We start from the raw sequence: 17,515 nt of genomic DNA, 5'->3' as shown, positions 1-17,515 counted from the left end.
CAGATTCCATACAAATTTTAGAATTATTTGTTCCATGAAAAAAGTGGATGGTATTTTGATAGGGATTGCAATGAATGGGTAGATTGCTTTGGGTAGCATAGACATTTTCACAATTTTTGTTCTCCATCCATGAGGAAAGAATGTTTTCCCATTCCTTTGTGTCATCCTCAATTTCTTTCATGAGTGTTCTATAGTTTTTAGAGTACAGATCCTTTATCTCTTTGATTAGATTTATTCCAATGTATCTTATGGTTTTGGGTGTAATTGTACATGGGATTGACTCCTTATTTTCTTTTTTTCTGTCTCATTGTTATTGTATAGAAATGCAACTGATTTCTGTGCATTAATTTTATATCCTGCCACTTTGCTGAATTCCTGTATGAGTTCTAGCCATTTGGGGTGGAGTCTTTTGGGTTTTCCACATATTTCAGCATATCTTGCCATTTGTGAAGACTGAGAGTTTGACTACTTCTCTGCTGATTCAGATGCCTTTTATTTCTTTTTGTTGTCTAACTGCTGAGGCTAGGACTTCTAGTAGTATGTTGAACAGCAGTGGTAATAGTGGACATCTCTTTCATGTTCCTGACCTTAGGGGAAAAGTTCTCAGTTTTTCCCCCCACTGAGAATGAGTTTTGCTGTGGCCTTTTCCTACATGGCTTTTATGATCTTGAGGTATCTTCCCTCCACCACTACACTGTGAAACGTTTTAATCAAGAAAGGATGCTGTACTTTGTCAAATGCTTTTTCTGCATCTATTGAGAGGAGCATATGTTTCTTATCCTTTATTAATGTAGTGTGTCATGCTGATTGATTTACAGATATCGAACCACCCTTGTGGCCCCAGACTAAATCCCACTTGGTGATGGTGAATAATCCTTTTAATGTACTGTTGGATCCTATTGGCTAGTATCTTGGTGAGAATTTTGGCATCCATATTCCTCAGGGATAGTGGTCTGTAATTCACCTTTTGGTGGGGTCTTTGTCTCGTTTTGAGATCAAGGTAATGATGGCCTCATAAAGAGAGTTTGGAAGTTTTTCTTCCATTTCGATTTTTTGAAACGTCTTCAGAAGAACAGGTATTCTCTAAATGTTTGGTAGAATTCCCCTGGGAAGCTGTCTGGCCCTGGACTCTTGTCTGTTGTGAGATTTTTGATTACTGCTTCTATTTCCTTACTGGTTATGAGTCTGTTCAGGTTTTCTATTTTTTCCTGTTTTAGTTTTAGTAGTGTATAAGTTTCCAGAAATGCATCCATTTCTTCCAGATTTTCTAATTAAAAAATTTTTTTTTTCTTTATTTATTGAGAGGGAGAGAATGAGTGGTAGGGAGAGACAGAGAGAGAAGGAGGGAGAAGCAGACTCCCCACTGAGCAGGGAGCCTGATGTGGGACTCGATCCCAGGACCCAGAGATCATGACCTATTTTTATTGATTTGAGGTGTTGACCTATTTTTACTGATTTGAGGGGAGTTTTCTGTGCCTCCTGGATTTGAATGCATTCTTCCTTCCCCAGACTACGGAAGCTGTCCACTATAATTTGGTTCAATATACCTTCTGCCCCACTCTTTCCTCTTGTGAGATCCCAATTATTTTAATATTGTTTAACTTTATGGTATGACTAATCTCTTGAATTTCTCCCCTTGTGGTCCAATAGTTGTTTATCTTTCTTTTTCTCAGCTTCTTTATTCTCCATCATTTTGTCTTTTATATCACTAATTCTCTCTTCTGCCACATTTATCAAAGCTTCCATTTTATATTGCATCTCATTAATAGCCTTTTTAATTTCAATTTGATTATAATTTAGTTCTTTTATTTCTCTAGAAATGGATTCTCTAGTGTCTTCTATGTTTTTTCAAGCCTAGCTAGCTATCTTTATAATCATTATTCTGAATTCTAGTTCTGACATCTTACTTATATCCATACTGATTAGGCTCCTGGCAGTTAGTACTGCCTCTTGTTCTCTTTTTTGAGGTATGAGTTTTTCCATCTTGTTATTCTTACAGAAAGTGATTGCTTTTCTATTTGTAGACTTGCAGCTATTCTTTTCTTTGCTCGCCAGTTGAGTTCATAGGTGTTTAGAATGATTTGATAGCTATCTAGCTGAGTTCCTGGGACCAGACAAAACTAAGATCTCCTACTCCTCTGCCATCCTGGACTATCTCCCGGTATGTTGACATTTAAAAGTAAAAAACCTAATTAAAAAAAACACTTACCTGTAGATGTTGAAACTTGAGCAAGCCACAACCATAAGTCAATAAGCACATTTTGTGTAAACTGTGAATAAGGGAGGTCAAGACAGCCCAGGAAAGCTCAGGGTAGAGTTCCATCAGTTCTGATTCACTCACACCATTGTGGCTAACATTTATGAGGCAGAGAATCTAGGTAAAGAAATGAATTAAGAATGATCATAAGCCACCTCTATAAGTAAGAAAAAGCCATTAAAATTTCCATAACTCTTTTAAGGTTATTAACTTCTTATTCAAACTTATTATTCAAATGATTTAATAAAGCAAGAAACATACTTTTTAGAATAAAACACACTTTCCAAAAGACAATAAGCAGAAATAAGATAGTATATACATCAAATCTAGCATGTGAAAGACAACACACAGAAAAAAGTTTGATGAAAATTAAAACCTCTGTGGGCACCTGGTTACTCAGTTAAGTATCTACCTTCAGCTCAGGTCATGATGGGGCCCTGGGTCAGGCTCCCTGCTCAGTGGGGAATCTGCCTCTCCCTGGGGAGTCTGCCTCTCCCTCTGCCCTCTGTCCCTCCCTTTCTCTTTGCTTGTGTTCTCTCTCAAACAAACAAATAAAATCTTTTTAAAAAAGAAAAAAAATTGGAACCTCAGGAAATAGATTAAAACTAATGACAAAGTTCCAATTTGGGGAAGATGGTAGAAAAAAATGGTTCTTCTACTATAAATGCCTGTTAACATAAGACAACATATAACAAAATACCTTTAAAACTAAAAGTGAGAGGTGCCTGGGTGGCTCAGTGGGTTAAGCCGCTGCCTTCGGCTCAGGTCATGATCTCAGGGTCCTGGGATCGAGTCCCGCATTGGGCTCTCTGCTCAGCAGGGAGCCTGCTTCCTCCTCTCTCTCTGCCTGCCTCTCTGCCTACTTGTGATCTCTCTCTGTCAAATAAATAAATAAAATCTTTAAAAAAAAAAATAAAAGCACAAGTGAGCCTGCAAAAGGGAAAGGGAAATCCCCCAGGTGCCAAAAATGAATAGGAAAGCAAACATCGGAAGGCTAAGTGCTGGAGCTACTGTCCCTGGGGGAAGTGAGGGTACCGGCTAGGCAGCAATCTCAGTAATTTAAGGGCTTGGGTTTTCACACCCACAGTGGGGATGGAAGGTATGCCCTTAAACCTGGTAAGGTGAGTAGCCGGAACTAGAAAGCTTGCTAACACCAGAAATAAGCAACAAATAAGCAACGAATAAGCAAAACTGGAACAGAAGAGGTCAGAAAACAAACTCATGTTAATTTGTTGAGTGTGATATCCAAATCAGCAGAAATGCTGTGCTATTTAGTAAAATGAAATTAGCTGGCCATATGATAAAAGATTAAAAAGCAAATTCCTTCTTCACATAATAAACAAAAATAAGTTCTTAAGGACTCACACAGGAAGAACGAAAGTGTAAAACATTTTAAAGGGAAAAATACATATGCGAACATTTTTGTGATAACAAAATATTTTTGGATAATAAAAGATTTTTAAAATAAGATATAACAGGCAAAAACCATGAAAGAAACTATTGATAAATATGACTTCAACAAAATAAAACTCTGTATAATGAATGATACTAAAAAGTTAAGTCAATAAACAAACTGGAAAAAGATAATTATCTGCAAACTCTGTAACAGAATTTATATCCAGTATGCACAATGTCTAAGAGCTCCTAGAGATCAATAAGAAAGACAACTCAATTAAAACTCATGTAAGAAGACCTGAATCAGCAATTCACATAAGAGGAAACAAGAATAGCCAATAAACATGAACAGATGAAAAATTTCAATGGTAATCAGGAAAATGCAAATTTCTTGAGCTATCACTTCTGGCCATAGGTACACTATGGCAGCCAGCCTTCCTGTATATGCTTGAAATATACTTAAGCAAAGATTTAAAAATAATTACTATTTTCTTCAATTCACACATAAATGCAAACTTTTATGAGATTTTTTTTTTTTTAAGATTTTATTTATTCATTTGACAGACAGAGATCACAAGTAGGCAAAGAGGCAGGCAGAGAGAGAGAGAGGGAAGCTGGCTCCCTGCCGAGCAGAGAGCCCGATGCGGGACTCGATCCCAGGACCCTGAGATCATGACCTGGGCCGAAGGCAGAGGCTCAACCCACTGAGCCAACCAGGCGCCCCCAAACTTTTATGAGTTTTATAAGTTTATTATCCTTTACCTGTTTCATTAGTTCTTTATCCATATCATTTGCCATGGACTCCTGGATAGATCGCAGAGCAAGTCTATATAATGAAATAGTATCTTGACACTGGAAACACTGATGAAGGATTTTATCTAAATTGCCTGCTCTTCCAGCACTGTTGGAATTGAGAATAGATTTAATTTCTTACAGACAGCCAACATCTGTGAAAAATTTGGGGTAGATAAAAACAATGTGGTCTCTATTTTTTATACTTCAAATGAAAACAGAAATTCAATAAAACATGATATAGGAATATGACACTTGTATGGGGCTGCTTGAGTCATCAGTTTTATTTTAGTATACTAGTTAGCTCAATTCAGTGAACACATGATGGGAACCTACTATGTGTCAAGCAATTACTGCACATTATAGAACACAGAAATGAGTAAGTCATGGTTCTAATCATCTAGAAACATGCCACCTACATACAGGAAGCAGGAAAATAATTATAAATGTTATTAGTTAACCATGCAAGTTAAATTTATTTCGAGTCAAGATTTAGGAGCCATCAAGCTAAAGACAATCAGTAAAAAGGGTAGTTTGTTTTAAAATATTACACATTATTCACTAATAGCTTCTTTTTTAAAATATGAAGATATATAGAGAAGAAAAAATAAATAAAAGGTCTATAGGCCCTGTCTATAGGCCTAATAAATGGCCTAATATATATGGGAAGCCATTTCAGATTTCTTTCTAAATCGGCATTACTGTACATCAATTTTATTTAAACCAAAAGTCTCATTTATGGCCCAGCAGGCACATTGTATATCTGCCTTGTAAATGAGCAGCCTAAAGGAAAACCATCTGTCTGTAAGATATGGACCAATGGTTCTACTGTCTGCATTTTTTAATGTTAAAAAACATGATTTATCATCTTTCAAGCTTTTACACGACATAAAAAAGGTATATAAACCATAAGAACTGTCCATTCTCCAGAGCACTTTCTTCCCCATGAAGATTGTGTTTCCCAGGCAGCTGTCCTAACTTGGGCCTGAATAAAACTCTCTTTCTTACTTTTAGAGGTTCTGAAAGTTTGTTCATTTTGTGTCAACACTCTTAAAATAGCTAAATTCAATAAATATTATGGAATGTGTGGAAAGGGACTCCTGCTCTTGGAGTGGACTCAGTCCAGCTTCTGATGTTCACAGAGGCCAGATGCACTGGAGACAGTGGAAGAAGATTGTGGGAATATCACAGGCAAGTCAAAATTGTAGAAGATGTTTTAATTTCAAATCTAGTTCTTAAGATGAGAATGTGGAATTAAGAGCCAAGCGTATGAGATTCACGGTCTAGAATAGGAGTCGGGAGTACAATTACTGTCCACTGCAATGATTACCAAAACCATATTCATCTTTTTTGGTCTCTGGTTGTGAAGAGACAAAGTAAGGTGAGGTATTGAAGAAGAAACATAGTTACACTTTGTAAGGCTTATCTAAAGGCAAATGACTAAAGGGTATCTAGAACAGAAAAACCTAAGATGAAAGGTTTATCAGGATATAAGAATAGAGACAATGAAAAATTCCTATATACCTACCTACTAATAATATTCAAGGTCACCCCAAAACAGCATGTGTTTGCCTCAGTTGTCCCTCACTTTCTCAAAGCTAGGGGGCTCAAGCAGGTGACAAGGAGCACCCATGGGCCCTATGGAGGGCAAAGATGGCCTTCATTGGCAACCCCCAACAGGGAAACAGTGTGATGCAAATGAGACAACTATATCCAAGATGTTCTTGTAATGCATGGGCTATCACCTATCTGCAGTCATGAGTCCCATTCTCCCAGGATGTTAGTATCACTGTTAGAACCCACAGAATCTGATGTGAGTGGCTCAGAGAGACTGCCGCAATGATTGCTCTCAGTTTCACAAGGTGAGGAAGCAGTCTGCAGCAAACACAAAACATGCAGATCATGTAAAATCGCCACCACTTACCATGAGATCATTTTGCCGAAAATGGTGACATAAAGGGCATTGCAGGTCGTAGCAGAACAACAGTGTCGTTCTAACTTCTTCTCCTGCATCAGTTTACCAGAACACAAAACAAACACAAAAACACAAAACCACCCTGAAATGAAATTGACTTTACTGTAGAGTCTTCAACAAATATCCCTGGCAGAAATGACACGGTTCCTGCCACCTGAATAGTGACATCACTGCCACGCAGTGGTGGACCGCAGATGTTCTGCTTTTAAATATTCCTGCTTAATATAATATAATAAAGTAAAACTTAAGCCCCAAATGTTTTTTATTGTTTTTTCTATATTTGTTAGTAGTTTAAGAGCCAATGTATTTAACAATCAGGAAACTTCAATTTCCCTTAACACAATAGAGAGTTCCTATATTGAATTTTAAGTCTCATATAAGGTGTTTTATAGGAAAGCTGATAGTAAAAGAGCAACAAATTAAAAATACTTACCTGCTCTTTATTCAATTTAATGTCCACAGAGTGGCATTCTGCAATTATAAGAGATTTTGCATCTTTTGGATTTAAAGGATCAAGATGAAGTGTAGGCCATAACCTTTTATTCAAAGAAAAGAAAATGAAATTCTCTTCTAAGAAGACAATAAAAGCTGTAATCCACGCAAACACAAGTCAAAATCCACTATAAGAGTTAATTTTTTATATTGCTTTTATAAAGTAAACAAAACTAATCTCTGTTAATCTTACTAGGTAAAGTTATTTAATTCTTTTTAACATGTATATCATTACTTTTAGGAATCAACCCAACAAAGACTTTTAAATAGCATAGGCAGTAAAGGTGGTAGAAGTAAAGTGGTAAAACACTTCCAGTTCCATGTTCCATACTAATAATAAAACTAAACATATTAGTACCTATGAAGAATAGTACAAGGTAGTGTTTGCCCACAAATTACTTGTAATCCAATTGGAATGTAATCACCCTGTAACATCCATTCTCAACAGGGTACTGAAAATTGTTTCAGGGTGGGGAAATGAATATTACTCTTTTTATTATAAAGTGCAAATATACACACATATCTGTTTATATACATAAACTGATATATAGCATATGGATGGTATTAAAATTTCTTGGGGTAAGGGAGGTGATTAGGAAGAAAATGTCTAAAAAGGCTCCTAAGGGGAACAAAAATAGGTTAAGAAACACTGCCCTACAAATTCAACCACTGTCTTCCTTTTTTGAGGACTGCCAAAGTAAGCACATGTTTGAGGATAACAGGTGTCTAGTCTCATAGCCCAGTCCTCTCCCTATTCTTCTCATCTGTAAATGTCATTGCCTGCTAGCCATCATTAGCCGGAGGTACAACTGGCAACTCAGGCTAACCATGTCCAAAACAAAACTTACACCCTTTCCTCCACAAACCTGCCCATCCTCTGTGTTCCCTATTTCAGTTCATGGAACCATAATTCACTTAATTTCGCAAGCCAGAAACTTGGGGGCCATCTAGCCCACCCCGCCTTGACATCCCAGCTCTAACCTCCCACCAAAGCCTATAGAGTATATCTTTCTCCTGAATTTATCCAATTCTCCCCACCTTCCTCCCTGCCACTTACATGAAAACACAAACACACATGCAAAAACCTTTTCCGATTTGTACTTAACACATTCCATGTAATCTGAAAGAACTGGAGTGAGCATCGTACCTCCAGGCTGGAGGGCATGTTTCTACATTCACAGAAACAATTACTCTTACATTCACTGGCAGTGGGTCGATCAGCCATTTCATGTGTTTTTCAACTTGCTTAAAAATATAAAAACAAAATTCATTTTATTAATTCAAAATATTTCAAAACAATCTGGTAATAGCTCCTCAAGTAAAATGAAATTGTCATTAAGTTTCCCATTATTATTAAGGATATACTCTTGTTTTGGGATGATAAATTTAATCTCAGGATATTAAAAGAACAAGTGGCAAAATACTATTATAGCTGATAGGAATTCTGGACACTTAAGGAAATGTGAAGGCCCTAGAAATAAGTCAAAATTAACTTTTTTTGCTAATTGTTTCATTCAATTGGTCTTTCCCAATAAGATACTAGTGTGTATTCGCCTACAGTACATTTTTTATGCACATGCTTCCTCCCTAGAAACTGAACAGATATACTAGAAATAACACCAACATTTTCTTCTCATAAACATATTTAAATGCCTGCTATAGCCATTACTGATAATTTTGTTTCTTTCTGAGAGTACCAGTAGGTTACAAGGTGAAAACAGTACCTGAACTTGATCTATGGAATCAATAATGATGATGATGCTGCCTTGATGACGGGCAGAGAGTTTTTCCAGCCAGCGTGGAAATTCTTCCAGAAGCTTAGCTGGATCCAGTGTTAGAGCAGATACCGACCAAGAGTGTTGCATCAACTGCAAGAATTCAGGCAGTTACACTTCATCACAGCTGGTGGGAAACATTTTTATCCTGACTTTTTAAACCCAAATTGAGTGATCAAGAGGAACCAACTGCATCAAGTATTTTTAACCTTATACAAATCTAAAACAAATGGGTAATGTTGAAAATTGAAAATTATTGGGTACTCAGCCCTAACAGCTTCTGATTTGAAATAAAAATTCTGATAGTACCAAAACATGGCGTTTTATACCTTTAGAGTTAGTCGTTTAATAATCAAGGAGGACTCAGAGCTGGTTGACATGGGCCTTCCCACAAAATGAGAAAGAATTAGCGTGTTAGGGGAATTCTTCTGTTGTAACTGAATCCTGAAAGAAAAAGACCTTTTAGAATAGTGATGAAACTCACTTATTATCAACAAAAAAAGAATTCACAATGCAATTAAACATTAAGTGCTACCCAACTGTCAGCAATCACATGGTCAATCACTTCTGAATAAACATGGGACATTCCATTTTCAGTCCACTTTTAGATCCTTTTAAAATAAGCATTTAAAAATTAAAGAATCATTTTAATTACAAGTTGATATTAACTAATGGAAACCAATATAATATACATTTGAGGTTATGTATTAGTGAAATGAGCATTACCCTTTAATAAGCAGAGGAAAAAAGAAACTTCTTTGCTAAGTACAAAAATATTATTTTCCAACAAACTATTATTTTCCACTAAATAAAAGAGCAGTAAAAAGGAAGAAACATATGCTAACTCTTCAATGTAAATCATAATTATGAAAGAAAATATTCTTACGAATTGTTTTTAAATAATAGAAATAAAAATGAAAGTAAAAAAGAGTTTATCAGCTTCTATAAACCTTAGTCCCCAATCTGAGGAACCACTCTGCATTCACAATACATGTCATCCTTTATTTTGATGTTCTTTATGACTTATCTCACTCTAAACAGTCTGTCTTTGCCTTCTTTCAAATATTTAAAATCTCAATGAAACTTTGAAGATGAAGCCGGTAATTGAAAACACAGGTACATCCCCTGTATATCTAGTTCACTTAATTCCATTCCACAAGGACCACTCCCTTACATAGCACGGCTTAGCTCTAACCTTCGTAATTAGTGTACACAATCACAAATGGCCCTATTTTCTATTCCTTTCTCATCCTGTATCCTAATATTCAAATTGTATATAGTTCAGGGCATGACTCTATTATTTTATATCTTTATTGCTTTCTCAATGTTTAGTACAGGCTGTGCAGGAAGGCAGACAGGCAATAACATATTTTGTCGAATATGGTCAATGAGTCAAATGATGACAATGGTAACAACAACTTAATTGCACTGTGTCATACCACTTTGATAAGAGAAGGGACTTTCCGGAACCTGGTCCTCCAGATACAAGAAGGGGTGGAATTGGTGCTGGTGCCGCCACTAGATCGTTAAGGCGCTGGTAATACTAGAAAGAAAAATGAATTTTTAAAATTCATTTAATTAAATAAATTAAATTGTGAGGAAGCACACGCCTCGGAGAATTCTAGAGTCAATTTCTGACTACCCTCTGAAATCATTAGTGAAAAGCTGTGTGAGAAAATGAAATCTACTTTTAGTCAACAGCCTCCTCATGATTGCTTTTTTTTAATGGCTGGTTAAATGTGCCCAAAGTGGTAAACTAAGAGTGAGCCCCAATTTCTTCTACATATAGCCCTGCTGTAAATTAATGGTTGAGAGACAACACTTGAGATCCCCCTTGGGTTTTACAACATTCGGATTTTGTAGAATGCTACAGGGAGGCCACTGTATTCCCCTGCATCCCCTAAATCACAGAAAAGTACAGTAGAAGGCTTTGAGGGTGCCGGCAGGCAGCCTCATTCTCCTGGGCAGAAGAGTACCTGTCCTGGACACCACCTCACTTTCCAGGGATTTCTGAGAATCAGTCCAAACAAGAACCGGTTTTGTCTGGGCGCTTTATCTTAGTATCCCAACCTGAGGCAGAGAATCAGCTTAGGACCGGCTCCCTGAGAGCTTTCTGAAATTGAGTGAGTTCTCAGGCTTTCCCCAGACATTAAGAAACGGGTTTAGAGATGAAAAGAACACACTCAGGAAAGCAAAATACTTCAGTACTTATTAGGGAGTTGGCAAAGTTATCTTGGGGCTTGAGATGTTCATTAAGTATGCCAGGGCTCTAAATGACAGCTAATAAGGAATTTAAAGAATTTGTAATAAGTAGTTTGTGCCTAGCATTAGGGTAGCAGAAATTTCTAATAGCTACAATAAATAATTATTTGGTATAGTTTTTCAATTAAATTTTCTGTTTGCCAATATATACATAGAATATATTCCTCAGGAACTCAAATTATTCTGATAGCAATGGTGTTTCTCAGAAAGCAAAGGACTTTATTGATTTAGGAATTTATAAATTCATGGTCCCATATAAAGCCCATTTATAGACCCAAGGTTCCTGAGTTAAGACCATTTGCCACAGAAGAAAGACATAGGATTAAGAGTCAGAAGACCTAGGTTTAAATCCCAGATCTGTAATCTACTCCATGTGTGCTTTTAGGTTCTTTATTTATGAAACAAGGATAACAATGCCTCTCTTACAAAATAGAAACAATTTACATTTATCATGTGCTGGGTACTGTGCTAAGGGGTTGATGTGTTTTATTTGCTTTAGTTCTCCCAACAACACTGCCAGGTGGGTAAAGTAGTCAATCTCATTTTATAGACAAGAAAGTCAAAGTTCAGAGCTAAGTAATGGTCAAAATCCAGAATTAGCAAATGGTAGAACCAGGATATAAACAGAGACAACCTAAATTATAAAATTTCTATGAAATTACTGTTACTGACAGCTATGATAATGTTCTTTAAAACACTTGTTGTTGGAGCACCTGGGTGGCTCAGTCAGTTAAGCGTCTGCCTTTGGCTTAGGTTATAATCTTGGGGTCCTGGGATCAAGCCCCGCTTTGGGCTCCCGGCTCCCTGCTCTGTGGGGAGTCTGCTTCTTCCTTTCCCTCCACCTCTGCCCCCCCATTCATGTTGCTCACTCTCTCTCAAAATAAACAAACAAAATCTTAAAAAATAAAAAAAAAATTTGTTCTTAAATTAATTTTTAAATATTAATCATTCTTTGAACTTTGACACAGATTCTTTGTGCACTTTAAATTCTGTTAATTTGTTTAGATATTTAAGGATGCTGATGAACTGATCAGCCTATTGCATTAATTACTGTGGTATTTTCTGAATGTTTGATATTTTGAGTCCTCCAAGCTCTGGAAGAATAGATAGTCTCATGATTTTTATCAAATTTCTTAGTTACCCTAATGTTGGTTTGGTGAACTGCAGGTGATAGAGAACATGTGGTTAATATATCCTAATCTTAACTACAAATGTTTGATGTTCAAAAATGTAATTGAATCTCACTTATCTTTCATATGATACAAAGTTAAGCACATGTCTCAACATGAATAATCACACCACGAGGACAAACACTAATACACTTATTAACCTTGACTATGTTTAGGTAAAACCATAATCACAAAACAGCCTTAAGTGGCGACTGACGTTTGTCGGAACGATAACTCCAAATGCTTACTTTCTCGAATCCCAGCTCATGGGCTGAATTTGTAGCCTGTTGGAAAGTTTCCATTTGCTCTTGTTCATCATGTATGTCCCACAGAACATCACCAAAATCATCTTCTTCTGGAACAGAATCTTCACTGCCCAAATCCTTAGTCTCCAGGTCTGTGTTCTCAAAGCCCAGGATGTCCTGAACACCAAGAGCAAGCACACAACAATGAATAAAGAGTGGAAACACCTCGTAGCAGTGTGAGCACACAGGCCTAAGGTGGGTTTCACCTATGCTGGAGGGCAAGTCCAAACCTATGACCTTTGAATGGGACCTACATGAATGATTTTATTTATTAATTTTTTATTATTAATAGTTAGCCAACATATAGTACATCATTAGTTGGCACGTGCTGTGATGAACACAGGGTGTTATATGTAACTAATGAATTGTTGAACATGACCTCAAGAATACATTTAAAACTATAAAAAACACCAGTTTAGAAATAAGTATTAAAATGACAAACACGAAAACCCCCCCAAACTCTTAATAAAAAACTTTCATTAAAAATAGAGGTACATGGGGCGCCTCGGTGGCTCAATGGGGTAAAGCCTCTACCTTCAGCTCTGGTCATGATCTCAGGATCATGGGATGGAGCCCCGCATTGGGCTCTCTGCTCCGTGGGGAGCCTGGTTCCCCCTCTCTCTCTGCCTGCCTCTCTGCCTACTTGTAATCTCTCTCTCTCTGTGTCAAATAAATAAATAAAATCTTAAAAACAAAACAAAACAGAGGTGTGATTAGGGCACCTGGCTGGCTTAGTCAGTAGAGTATGTGACTCTTGATCTTGGCATCCTAGGTTCAAGCCTTATGCTGGGCATAGGGCTTACATTAAAACAAACAAACCAACAAAAACAACTGTAAGATAAAAACAGAGGGCCATTTGACTCTTGGGGATCTGTTTTCTGAAAAATGTTACACAATGTATTTGCTTATATCTGGTTGGAGAATAATTTTAAAGACTGTGCTAATACCTAAGAAATATGCTGCATTATATTTTTATAAGATTTTAATTACTAAGATGGAGTTTCTTGATATAAAATATTTGTGTCATGATATCTAGTCTTTATATCACTGAAAATACATTGTTCTTCAAGCAGTAAAGACAGCAAATATGTCCACTCTCACTTGCTACCATTTATTCTGCTCAGTTAATTCTATTTACTAGGATCCTAAAATTCACAACTTATTTAGAAGATCAAAACTCATATCAATTTTTATATTAAAAATTGAATTTTATATTAAAAATTAAAAAACAGTATACAAAATGTGTTGCCCAGAAGTCATATCATTATGTTTTGGGGCTCATTCTTTTTCTCTGATAACAAATCTCATACTTGTAATACACCTTAATTAGAAAAAGTAATCTAATCCCTAACTCAAGTAGAATCCCTGGCACCCTGGAGGATGGATCAGCAGGCGCAGGCAACGGCAGGCTAACTCTGGTACCTCTTGCCACTGTGCCCATTTTACTTTTAAGGTAGGGGCGGGTTCTTTTTCTTATCATTATTAGAATTTGATAGTATATAATTTAAAATGATTTTTTACATTAAGCACAAGTATAGCATTAAGTAGAATATATAACTCACATAAATTTACAAGATAATACATGAGATGTTGTAGAAACTTTCAGCTTGAGATACTGTCTATGACCTATAACCTCTGACCCATTGAGGTATGCTTTCACCCCCTCTATTATAAGAATGGTGTAGTAGATAAATTTGAAAAGGATTTTTTTTTTTTTTTTTTTTGAGAGAGACTGTGCATGTGAAAAGGGCTGGGTGGGGTGTGGGTTGGGGAGGAGGGGCAGAGGGAGAGGGAGAGAGAGAATCTTAAGCAGGCTCCATGCCCAGCAGAGCCCTACGTGGGGCTCAGTCTCATGACCCTGAGATCATGATCTGAGCTGAAATGGATGCTCAACCAACTAAGACACCCAGACACCCCTGAAAAGGTATTTTTGTTTTTTCATAAAGATTTCATTTATTTATTTGACAGAGAGAGAGTGAGAGAGAACAAGCAGAGGGAACAACAGAAGGAGAGGGAGAAGAAGACAATCCACTGAGCAGGGAGCCCAAAATGGATCCCAGGACCCTGGGATCATGACCTGAACCAAAGGCAGATGCTCAACTACTGAGCCACCCAGGCGGCCCAGGGATCTTTCTACTTTATAAAAATTCAAGGTGCATACAAAACCTGAGGAGACTCTATTAATAAGATAAACATTTGCCCTCAAATACTTATACCTTTTATCTAGCACTTTTGTAATCTATTTTACATTTAACCTGGTGGTGAGGCATCAAATAGCTTTGTGAGATATAGGACAGATAAAGAGATATGGTACTACTAATACTACTAATATCACAGGATAGACAACCACCAGAAACAATGGCACTCTCTCCCCAAGTATTCTTTTAAAAAAAACTAGGAAGTTGTTTTTACTGGAACACCCAACTTGATGGATAAGAGTTTTAGAATTCTTTTTTTTAAGTTGGTTCTATGCCCAACATGGGGCTTGAACTCACGACCAAGATTGAGGATTTCGTGCTCTACCGACTGAGCCAGCCAGGCGCCCCCTTAGAGTATATCAGATGACATCTTACAAAGAATGCATATTTACCTGCTTAATAATCTTTTCCACATAAATATAAGTTTTATATACTCCTTCTGTAGCATCTCCAGAGTGATCAATGATCTGGAAAAAGAAAGAAGTTTGACAAAAACATGAAGAAAACAATAGTAACAGGAGGGGGTAAATACTTCTACAGAATTTATGTATCAGGGATTATTCTAAGTGCTTTACACTATTGGCTCATTTGTCCTCACAACAAGCCTATGAGGGAGACACTATTATTATTATTATTATTATTATCCATTTCACAGAGAAGGAAACAGAAGCACGTTATGTAACTTATTTGAGGTATCAGGAGGGATTTATCATGAACAATGAGAACAATGTCACAATAAAACAAAAAGTATACTTTTTTCTTATGGTATCCAAATTGTCTTATGTACTTCCATGCCACTCAATATATATAATCTTCAAACTACATCAAAATCAATTTTTATGAGAGTAAGGCTATAATTCTACAAAACAAAAGTGCAAAATGGTACTTGGTTACATAAAACAGTAATCCTCTGGGGCTCCTGGGTGGCTCAGTGTGTTGGGCCTCTGCTTTCGGCTTGGGTCATGATCTCAGTGTCCTGGGATCAAGCCCCGCTTCAGGCTCTCTGCTCTGCAGGGAGCCTGCTTCCCCCTCCCTGTCTGCCTGCTTGTGATCTCTCCCTCTCTCTCTGTCAAATACATTAAAAAAAAAAAATCTTTAAAAAGAAAAAAACCAGTAATCTAAGTTTGCTGAAAGAAGAATGTCCTACGTGTAGAGAACATGTACATTGCTAAGTGATTAGTATTTGATAGAGTAAGGCAATGGTTTTATGAAGCACATCAAGTGAACCAGAATAAGTTCATCCTGCATTTACGTTTGTAATCATGATACATCTTATTTTACTATTTCTATAAAATAAATTCATCCTTCTAGTGTTTTAATTTTTAAAAGACATTTATAAATAGAATAAAGATCAGAAAAGAGAATCAGTTTCTTTCCTCTTGGGGTCTATGGACTAGGCTCATACTAAAACAATTAAAGCAAAGAATTAATGGTTCTGGAGATTATAAAAAAGGTGTACTTTTTTGTGTTAGGTTTTTTAAAGTTATACTGGTCTTAAGCTTTTCAATACTAAATGATGTATAAAAAATGTTTGTATTCATATCTGATCTTATTTCCTAAATGAGCACAGAGAAATAAAAACAATGTCAAAATCTGAGTTATTTTCAACTGTATTTTTTTTTTTTTAAGATTTTATTTTTAAGTAGTCTCTTCACCCAACATGGGGCTTGAACTCACAATCCTGAGATCAAGAGTTGCATGCTCTTCTGACTGAGCCAGCCAGGTACCTCTCAACTGTATTCTTAACATTAACAGTAAGCATTTTCAAGTAATCTCAGTGTGCAGTAAGGCAAAGCCTACAACTCTGTTCTAAAAATTATGCCACCATGCATCTAGGAATGATCAAATCTCTCACATTCATCATTACAGTTTTGTTTTTCCCCATGCTCTTAGCAAAGGTTACTATAAAAAGGTTCTTCCTTACATTGATCCTTGGTCAACAGTAGACAGAAGAACTCCATACTTAGGGAAAAAAAGGAACAGAAAAAAATCTGATTTGTCCACTCACATCATATCCTTTGTAGCTGTGTATTATTATTCCTCTCTTTTTCTCACAGTCCGCAACTAAGTCTATTGGCTCTGCTGTCAAAATTTATCCAGATTTCCTGTTTTTCACCACTTTCTCTACCACCACCCTGACCCAAGCCACCAGCATCTCTCACCTGGTGACTACAGGAGCTCTCCTCCCCTACCTCCAAACCAATCAATTCTCAACACAGCAGCGTAAGAACTCCTTGTCAGCCCCTGGGGCTAATAATACATTATATGTTAATTTTTTTTAAAAAAGAACTCCTTCCCAGAATGGCATTTCTTCTGTTGCTGCTTAACATTTTCCAATGACTCAAGTTAAAAAAAAAAACTCCAAGTAAAAAAACCATCTCACTCCAAGTAAAAAAACCCATCTCATTCCAAAAAAAAACAAAACAAAACCAAAAAACCAAAAAAAAAAAAAAACAAACAAACAAACAAAAAAAACCCCAAAAAAACCCCACCAAGATTTCTAAAATGGTCTCCAGGGTTCTTTACCCTTGGCTCCCAGTTAACTATCCTATTTATCTCCCCTCACTCACTCCTACCTCATGGCCTTTATTCTAATACTTCCCTTAGCCAATCAAGTTCTTAAAAAAAATAACCTTAGGAATTTTACCTTAGCTTTGTTGGTCTTGTTCAGGCTAGAAACTTGATCAATCAATTGCTGGACGGAGTCGGAACTGACTTTCCCATCCTCCAAGCGATGATAAATTAATCGTGGTTTGCCTTCAGGGTTTTTCAGAAAAGCTTCTTCACAGTCTTCCAGTAAAAGGCTAGATCGGAAATCAGTATTTCTTGTGCTACACTGCACTAGGGCAGCAAACTGTCAGTCAACCTAAGTGTCAATAATGGGACTTTACAGGG

At 36.7% G+C, this 17,515-nt stretch overlaps 1 protein-coding gene across 4 annotated transcripts in view; it reads right to left on the bottom strand.

Moving 5' to 3' along the window:
- The window catches only part of NPHP3 (nephrocystin 3), a 50,566-nt gene that overhangs the window by 21,203 nt on the left and 11,848 nt on the right, over positions 1 to 17,515 (bottom strand). For all 4 annotated transcript variants that reach the window (XM_045088911.1, XM_004762496.3, XM_004762495.3 and 1 more), the window contains exons 7-17: positions 17,268 to 17,424; positions 15,013 to 15,087; positions 12,366 to 12,539; positions 10,126 to 10,229; positions 9,016 to 9,130; positions 8,636 to 8,779; positions 8,059 to 8,156; positions 6,853 to 6,955; positions 6,369 to 6,451; positions 4,415 to 4,553; positions 2,210 to 2,374 (exon numbers count right to left, since the gene is read on the bottom strand). In XM_045088911.1, the coding sequence (XP_044944846.1) occupies positions 2,210 to 2,374; positions 4,415 to 4,553; positions 6,369 to 6,451; positions 6,853 to 6,955; positions 8,059 to 8,156; positions 8,636 to 8,779; positions 9,016 to 9,130; positions 10,126 to 10,229; positions 12,366 to 12,539; positions 15,013 to 15,087; positions 17,268 to 17,424 (1,357 nt within the window). The remainder of the gene's footprint in view (positions 1 to 2,209; positions 2,375 to 4,414; positions 4,554 to 6,368; positions 6,452 to 6,852; positions 6,956 to 8,058; positions 8,157 to 8,635; positions 8,780 to 9,015; positions 9,131 to 10,125; positions 10,230 to 12,365; positions 12,540 to 15,012; positions 15,088 to 17,267; positions 17,425 to 17,515) is intronic.

The sequence above is a fragment of the Mustela putorius genome, unplaced genomic scaffold (assembly GCF_011764305.1).
Source record: "Mustela putorius furo isolate JIRA1106 unplaced genomic scaffold, ASM1176430v1.1 tig00003834_pilon_pilon_pilon, whole genome shotgun sequence".
In the NCBI taxonomy this organism is placed as follows: domain Eukaryota; kingdom Metazoa; phylum Chordata; class Mammalia; order Carnivora; family Mustelidae; genus Mustela; species Mustela putorius.
This window is presented reverse-complemented; position numbering and strand designations above follow the sequence as displayed.